The sequence below is a fragment of the Notothenia coriiceps genome, unplaced genomic scaffold (assembly GCF_000735185.1).
Source record: "Notothenia coriiceps isolate Sejong01 unplaced genomic scaffold, NC01 NC01_scaffold00036833, whole genome shotgun sequence".
Taxonomy (NCBI): Eukaryota; Metazoa; Chordata; class Actinopteri; order Perciformes; family Nototheniidae; genus Notothenia; species Notothenia coriiceps.
Window position 1 is genome coordinate 1 of NW_011369534.1, and position 8,743 is coordinate 8,743.

At 40.9% G+C, this 8,743-nt stretch overlaps 1 protein-coding gene across 2 annotated transcripts; it reads left to right on the forward strand.

Moving 5' to 3' along the window:
- Positions 1-1,579: 1,579 nt before the first annotated feature.
- LOC104964209 (GRAM domain-containing protein 3-like) lies at positions 1,580-7,636 on the forward strand. Of its 2 annotated transcripts, none has more exons than XM_010792945.1 (13): positions 1,580-1,699; positions 2,441-2,587; positions 2,721-2,778; positions 3,234-3,306; positions 3,551-3,654; positions 3,967-4,056; positions 4,392-4,463; positions 4,571-4,633; positions 4,726-4,825; positions 5,020-5,073; positions 5,543-5,645; positions 6,502-6,594; positions 7,285-7,636. In XM_010792945.1, the coding sequence occupies exons 1-13, from the start codon at positions 1,608-1,610 to the stop codon at positions 7,298-7,300; spliced, it is 1,065 nt and encodes a 354-aa protein (XP_010791247.1). In that variant the 5' UTR covers positions 1,580-1,607; the 3' UTR covers positions 7,301-7,636. The 2 variants fall into 2 exon arrangements, with proteins under 2 accessions (XP_010791247.1, XP_010791248.1); XM_010792946.1 differs by having other exon boundaries at positions 5,546-5,645.
- Positions 7,637-8,743: the final 1,107 nt, after the last annotated feature.

Sequence of the window (8,743 nt, forward strand, 5' to 3'; positions counted from 1 at the left end):
CTGCAGACCGTTTACATGCATAAAAACCTTCATAACACACAAGGGGACAGGTAATAACCAGAAAAGTATGACATTGGACCCTTAAATCTTTTTTTAAAGATTTTGGCGATTTCATTGAAAAAGCTTTCTTTTATCATCGTAGTATAAAATAAATGGGACTGACTTTGCTGCTTCACCCGTACTACGGAGCCCCTAGGCACGGAGCCCCCTAGGGGGCATGGAGAAGAAGAAAACAATTATTTGAAACAAATAAAATAAAAAATGTTTTGCGAGACCTCGCAAAACGTTTACGAGATATCGCAATACTTTTGCGAGATCTCGCAAAACTTTTCATTTAGCTCAATGTACTTCCTGGTCAGTTCGGCAACACAGAAACCACAACAATGGAGCGGATCATCGATTTTTACTTTGAGCTTGGCCTTAAATATAAAGATATAACATGAGTGCTTGGCAATAGGCACGGGTTTCACATAAGTGAAAGACACCTCAAGAGAACGCTCAGAGCGAGGGGACATGTTTATTGACAGATTCGAATTTCGCGGGTCAATAACTCATGAACATAACATTGTAAAATACAAACAACATGACTTTAAAATCATAGCAAGGAAGACAACAAGCTACAGAGTCTGAATATCAGAACAGTTCGATACGCGCCATCATCCGAGCTAAACTTCAAGAATTGAATTTTTTTCTCTCCAACGGCCCGTCCACATGGCGGCGTGCGTTGAAGCTTCAACGCTTTTGCCCATTCACTTTGAATGGGGTAACGTCACACTTTGCCGAACTGCATTGTGGGAGCGTTGCTTCGCTTTGCTCGCGTTGCTCGCTTCAAAACTTTTGAAGCTTCGGCTGAAGCGTCAGCCAATCAAATCATATGCCAGTACAAGCTCTAGCCAATCAAACCGCGTGCTTGTGTGTCCGAGGCGGGAGATTCATGTGATTGGTTGTTGGTCGAGTTTCAGACAAGCTCACCGGCAAGCTTCAACGCACGCAGCTGTGTGGACGCTGCGTAAGGTGTGCATGCTAAGAAGTCTGAGCATGTGATGCATTTATTTCATGTATCCTTGTTTACCAAGGACCAAGCTTATGTATTACAACACATGACTGTGCATATAATAAGCAAGTTTCAAAGCATTTTGAATGAAAGTTTGTGGATTTATGTTTTTGCTAGGTCATGCCGTGTGATACATCAGAGCATCATTCCTCCTGTGATCTGTATCTGTGCAGGCTGAGCAGGTTAGCTGTCAGGAGACATTGTTGTGGCTGTGATGATGCTCTCTGCATACCTCTGGGCATGTGCTTACAGGCGTGCGTCTGTGTGTCAAGAGGTCAGGGTAAGTAGCACCACCCATAGCACCTTTCCATGAGGAACAAAAAAGGTGAGGCCTCTTAACCATACCTTCATCGATTGGTTAAGTTTCTGTGAGAATCCCCACCCCTCACAGCTGATTGGTAGACTTAACAGTAGGAGGCCATTCTTAAAAGTAGGCTGTCATCACCTTTTGTTTCTTTACTCATAGGAAACAAAGCTTAGAATCTCACTTCAATTCGTTTTGAAAAGAGGGAGAGGCAAAGACAATAGGGAAAGTATTTCACTGCGTCTGTGCATGTGTTTGAATCTGTGCAAGTGTGCAAGTTGGAAGTATTTATCTTGCACCATGAGTCTTAAAGACAGGCGTTTCTCACTGGACAGCTCTGCGTGAGTACATACATATTTTTCCCTATCTTGCTCTTATTATGTTATGTTCCTTCAGTCCCTTTTGTGTTGTTCCAAAGGGAAACACTTCTCTTGTACTTTGTTCAAGCTGTCCTCAATTCTTTGTAGAATATTTGTATATATATAAATATATACACTTTAAGCACCAGCCGTGCACACTGATATCTCCAGTGAAAGTAGCTGCTGGTTTACAAAAGGGAAACCACTCTCTGGAGATCCCTGCTGTTGCTGTGAGACTGCAGATTAACTTCACTTCTAAACAGATGACAATTAGCCCAGACATTGGCAGAAAGTCAATACAGCTGGTATTAAAAAAAAGAAGTTTGGACTTTGGAGCTAGTTTAACTTTGATATAAAATAACTTCTCAAACTGAGATAGTAGATTGGATGTAGAAACAAACAAGAACAGTTTATTCACTTCTTCTACCATTGTACTCTGTTACACTCTGTGGATGTGTTATGTCATTATTTCTATTATATCTGTGGAAATTGACTGCATTTACTGTGGAAGATCAGACTCCACCTGATGAAAACAGTGTGAGTGAACATTAGGATATGTTTACCATCATTCTGCAAGGGTTGTTATCTCTGTGAATTCTGAAAAACCAACATGTGTATCCATTTGCGTTTTATCTTTATTTTATGTTCTATGTTTGTTCCACCTGTGTGCGTCACATAAAAGCTGCATCTGTCTGACATTTAACTCCTGCTCTCCTGGGACAGTAACCTGGACAGATTGGGTCTCCTTGGCGGAAGAAGAGGCAGCAACAGGTTTAGCAGTAAGAAATCTAGCCACAGCTACACTCGGTATGATGCCCCACTGGACATCCAGGAGCTAAAACACAGCATCAACTCCAACATGTACATCAGGTATATTCTGCTTTCAAGTAACACTACTCACGGATTAAGAGCAAATCGTAAATGTTATACTTGTAACTAGAAAAAGTCCTGTTATGTTATCTGATTTTTTGTTTTGGTGCATGTTTCCTGTTTGTGTCATCAGGGATCCTATCACAGAAGAGGATAACATCGATCGAACAGATGGCTTTATCAGCAACATTGTAAGTCCGCTTCACATCCTTCTTCTTCCTGTTGCCTGCAACAACCATGTTTTATATACACATGTTACAATATACTAACTGGAACATAAGCAAGGTTAAGATCCTGAAAAGATACCACTGTTTTGCACTCACTGCTTAGAAAGGGAAGGATGAGCAGAGGGTTGCAATCTGCAACCTCACCACTAAATGTCACTAAGTCATACCTGTACATTCAAATCCACTTTACATTACAAGCATTGTGCCAAACAGCAGACGGACACAGAGACAGACAGATAACGTAGCTAGACATGCAAATGAGCAATTACTCCCAAGTTTGCCATATCAACTACGGAGCTGATGATATGTCACTGTCAACTTGTTTTCGCTGCTACTAAGTAGGGATTTAAAACACCAAACCTGCTTGTTATATTTTTTTTTATTCACATACATCCCTCACTGCAAATTTTTCCCTACAGAGCTTCCTGAAGCACAACAAAACCTTCCACAAAATTTTCCCAGACATCCCTGAGAAGGAGAACCTTACACACAGTGAGTCTGTTACTTGTTCCTGGATATTGATTATGGAAATGACATCACGCTGTGACCTTTTTTCACTTTGTCCCCGCTGTGTGATTAAGTGCTGGCCCATACTTTGTTTGCCAAGTGATGAACGAAGAATGGGAAACTGAAACACTTTAGTACATGATTCTGCAGGCATGTCGGTTGGCTGCTGGGTTGTTTTTAAATTGGAGAAACACTTATCTTTCTACAAATATCTTTGTGTCTATTGTAGCATTCTCCTGTGCCTTGCAGAAGGAGGTGCTGTATCATGGAAAACTCTATGTATCTGAGAACTATGTGTGTTTCTACTCGTCAGTGCTGCTCAAAGAAACCAAGGTAACATGCTCAGACTTATTTAAATATAGCGTTATTCACACGTTAACACTGAACTGTCATAAAAATGGTGGCACCACTTGGGTTTTCTGAATTTGTTCACGAAAAAGTCAGTCCAATTAAGACAACATCTGTTTAATTTGGAGTAATATTTCACTGTTGTAGAAGGAACAGTCAACATTAACATTTGTTATCCTGGGAATTACCATAATCATCCATAGTTCAGGTCAACCAGAGATTAGGTTTTAAAACAACTGCAATGTCCTCTTTAAGGCTGTAAAGGCAACAAGAATCAAATATGTCTACATATTGCAGGTGGTGATTCCTGCGTCGAGCGTCTGCAGGGTAAAGAAACACAACTCAGGTTTATCCATGTTGTCTATCCAAACTGCTGATGGAGATAAGGTCAGCATACACACTTTAACAAATAAATCTGTCTTTTATTATTTTGCTTCACTTTCTTTCTTTATTGCAATTTTGAGCTATACAAATATAGTTTTTTTTACAGATGTACAGTTGATTGTGCAGTTGAAAGTTGGATGGAAGCCAATAGAAACAGATTTCCTTATTACATTTGAATGCCCATCTCCAAAACTTGGGGCTCATTTAGGGACAGTGCTAAATATGTGATGTAAAAATGATTTAGTAAGCAAAAATGCTAATTAACATCTGTAGTCCTAACATAATTCCGTTTGCACCATGATTAACCCTTTCTCCTGCCTCTTTGTCTTCTTTTTTAGTGCACCTTTGTGTCTTTGTGGAACCGTGAGATGTGTTATCAACTCCTCCAAACTGTCTGTTCACAGGAACAGGTAGGAACTACTCTAAATCTCCATCATTTCTTACAAAGAATCAAATTAAACCAGTCAAACCTTTCATTTTCAGTTGAAGCTCATGAGTCTGTGTTTGTCTGACACAGGATAAGAACTTGAACGGCAGCCCTCATGTCTCCTCTGCAGATAATGAAGCTGACCATGACGTGGTATGTTCGCTGCTTATCTAATGCAACCAAACAAAGAGTTTCATGATGCACGACAAGTCTTTTACCTTCAGCCTCTCTGTCCTTGTCTACAGGCCTCCGGTTACTCCAGTTTGGAGGACAGCATAGATCTTGATCGTGGCAGCGAAGACAGCATTTATCTCAACAACGACCTTCCTCACATGTCCGGTGAAGGTGAGAAACATATGACAGGGAGAAGTGACGAGTAAACATCACTGGTTGATATTGCTTAGTTTGGCTCTTGTATGTAGCAGAATAATGTTAATCTCCTTCCAATAATGCCATTTTCTATTTAGCATGATGATATTGAAACTGTTCTTAACCGTGCCACTGAATGATACAACGTACTGTATATTGGTGACTTTCAGGATCTACAAAAGGCAATTCCACCAGTCAGAACAGCACAGAGGGAGATGGCACAGGTGTGTGTAGGGGCCCACACCATTTTTCTTTTGTAATTTCTTCCACTCATTATAATGCACAACTCCAGAAGGAAAAAAAAGAATTCAAACTGACAACCCTTTTTATTTGTATTACATGACTAACACAGAGCAAGGGGAATATCTTATTTGAACATGAATAACAGTAGAAATGCTCTCTTTGAGTTTTTGCCCTTTATGTAACTAATAATGTTTGTATCTTTTCATGTTTGAAAAGTCCTAACTTAAATAAAAAGTCTCATCAACACAGTAGCTAAACTATTGCAAAATAAGTGAGGATTACAGAATTCTTCTTGTCTCTTAATACACATAGTGCTTTATTCAAAACGAAACAGAAAAACCTTTTTTTTGACTGTGCTGTTAGATAATGTTCAGTCAGTTTATCATCTATTACCCATAGGGTATAATAGACATTGCCAATAAAAAATAACAAGCTGATTTCTCTCTCCAGCAGCAGTACAGTGGATTTGGAGGATCGCTGAGAGTGTCGTTCCACTCTTCTTCCTCAGAGAAATCAGGGATCTCAGCGCTCTCTTCTATGTCTTCGTATTACTGTGAGTATTAATTTTAAACACACACTTAAGATACATTTAGATAGATAGAATCGGAGGGATAAAACCCTCTTTAATGGTCACACATGCAGAGCACACACACAGTGAAATGTGTTCTCTGCATTTAACCCATCCTAGTACCAGGAGTCTAGTACTAGGAGCAGTGGGCAGCTAGTGGGCAGCTAGTGGGCAGCTAGTGGGCAGCTAGTGGGGAGCTAGTGGGCAGCTATTGTACAGCGCCCGGGGAGCAATGGGAGTGAGGGGGGTGGGGGAGTGTCCAGTGCCTTACTCAAGGGCACCACGGTCGGCAGGGCAGGAAGTGAACTGGGACCTCACCAAGTAGCAGTCCACACTCCATATTTAGGTCTAGTCGGGGACTGATCATATTATTTTAACTTGTAATTACGTATTTTTATGATGCGAATTCGCTACTTTTACTGAAGTAAATAATCTCCATAATAGTGTTTAGTAAAACCTGTTAAAGGAAAAACTTAGAAGATGGCCGCTGAGGATCAAGGAACTTTTATTCTTTAAGCTTGGACTTTTAAAGATAACTAATAGGCTCTAAAATAAACATTGTTCAACTAAATATGGATGAACAGAGAAACATTTTGGTAAGTTGACTCTCTTGGCCTCAAGCTCTCAGGAGAATAAAATAATTTAATCTTGGAGATATTTATAGAAATGTTATAACACATTGTTCACACAGAATCTATGTACTGTTATCTTTTTGTTAGGCCTCTTAAGTATGAAACCATCTGAGACCGTTTGCTCACTTTCTGCCCAAGGTAAAAGTGCATTGTAATTGCATTGTGAGTTTAAATTCCAAGGCATTTACGTCTTTATTGTCTGTTTGCAGGATAATGCTGCTGCTCTTGGCGTCTGGGTACATGGGGCTGAAGATCATCGCTTTGGAAGAGCAGCTGACTCAGCTGTCTTTCCAACACAGAGAGTAAGTAATCACAGAAATACAGAGGCGTGTTCATAGAAAGACCTGGTCTGGAGGGAAAAAAGTCGAGATGGCTCAAACCGGTTTTTAAAACGTTAAAATCCATTATACTTAGATCAGATTAGACGCGAAAAGTCGTTCTGCAGGTTCACCACCGCAACGTGGACAAAAGATAAGTGATTACATCTGAGTCACACGCAAGGAATTACAGCTGAAGGTGTCGGAATGTACTTACTGCTTGAGTATTTCCATTTCCTGCTTCTTACTACATTTCAGAGAAGACCTGTTTTACTTTGACAGATCTAGATTTGCATAAATAAATAATATATTAATTAGATATTTGAATTTTGACTTCAAATAGGTTATAATTAATATAATTATTATAGAATTTGCCACCCAGCACCTATAGGTGCAACATAGAAGCGACTCTGTCAATACTTACTTTGGCAGTTGAAATATATAAATATAGTTTTAAGATAATATTTTTGCACTTTTACCTAAATGATGTTTACATCTCTATGCTTAAAGCCACTATGATAACTTAACCAGGCCTATATTGCTGATCAAAACCGATTTTACTTTTGTATTATTTAAAGTGAATTGTATTAATATGGTGCTACATAAACTTGGTTAAAGGATTAGTGCTTTCTCCACTGCAGACCTCTCCTCATGCAGCTTCCTCTTTGTTTGCAGGTACCAGCTAACGTAGCCATGAGGCAGGTGACAGACCCTTCCAGGAGGTCATGCAGTGCACCCAGGCCCGGTTCTAAGGGGGTGCATGGCATGCATTGCACCCCCAGTTGAATGTTATGCACCCTCTATTCAAAAAGAGAAGGGAGCGAAAAATATTATAAATATAACAACAATAATAGAATACAATACAACACAAATTGTGTCAGGTGCGCGTGACCTACGCCGCTGCACGTGCATAATTTCCAAAGTGCTTCCACGGCAGAGAAACACATCTGTGGATAATAATCATGGATATACGAAAATTGTTAAAGCAACCATCACTAAACGCCAGCAACACTGCATCTACTGCAGACAATAGGCTTGTTTGAGACGCGTTGCGGCTCGCCTCGAAAGTAGACGAGAATAGCCGATCGCAGCCGGGGGAGGTCTCAAAAAGCTCGCCTGAAGTCGGACAGCTCCGAGTCGGCTTCTTCTTCTTCTTCTTCTTCTTCTTCTCTCGGTTTTTTGGCGGATTGCAAGCAACTTTAAGGTGCATACCGCCACCTCCGGAGTCAGCCGACTCCGGAGGTGGCGGTATGCACCTTAAAGTTGCTTGCAATCCGCCAAAAAACCGAGAGAAGAAGAAGAAGAAGAAGAAGAAGAAGCCGACTCGGAGCTNACTCTGGGTGACATGTGGCGATTTAAAAAAAATCGTTTTTTGGCTGTTTAGATGGTGTTGCTCCATCTGGGTCACTGCCGGTGGTTAAGACGGTGGGGTCTTTGGCGACTAGTTTTATAGCCCCATGTACATTACTTAGGTGCTTCAGGAGATTGGCATTGCTGTTATTCGATGTGGACAATGCTTTCTGTCCTGAACACAGTTTACATTTGACCGTAATATTTTGTGCGTCCTTTATCCCCACAAATTGAAAATAGTGGTTATATCTCCAAGTTGTAAATGCGCTGCTGCTCTCGCTGATACTTGCATCTAGCATAGTGTGTGTGCTGGTGGTGGGCGTTGCCGTGTATGTGTGTGTGTTAGCAAGTGTTTAGGCTTGTTTGACACAAGCAAGACCTGCGCAGACCTGCGCAATTTCGACCAACGTCTTGCTAGTGCGTTGCATGATGGTTAGTCATTTTGTCCGACTTGCTCTGGAGGCTCGCCCTACATGAGACGTTGAAATCTCGCGGGACAAAGACGCCCACAGCCTTGAGAGCGAGGCGGCGCAGTTCCTCTCCACTGGCTGCGGATGCGAAATGCTTGATGGGAAACGACTCGCTGGTATCTCGAGCTGAGCGCTCATTGGTGGTTTTTACCACGTGCTGGTGATGAAGCTCTCCATTGGCTCGGCAAAAGTTTGTTATTGTTTTGTGTCAGTTTTACGTCGCCCCCTCCATTAACATTTTTCATAATTGTTCCACAATGTTTATCATCATGAAATTAATATCTATATATGTTATACTATACTTGCACTGCTTA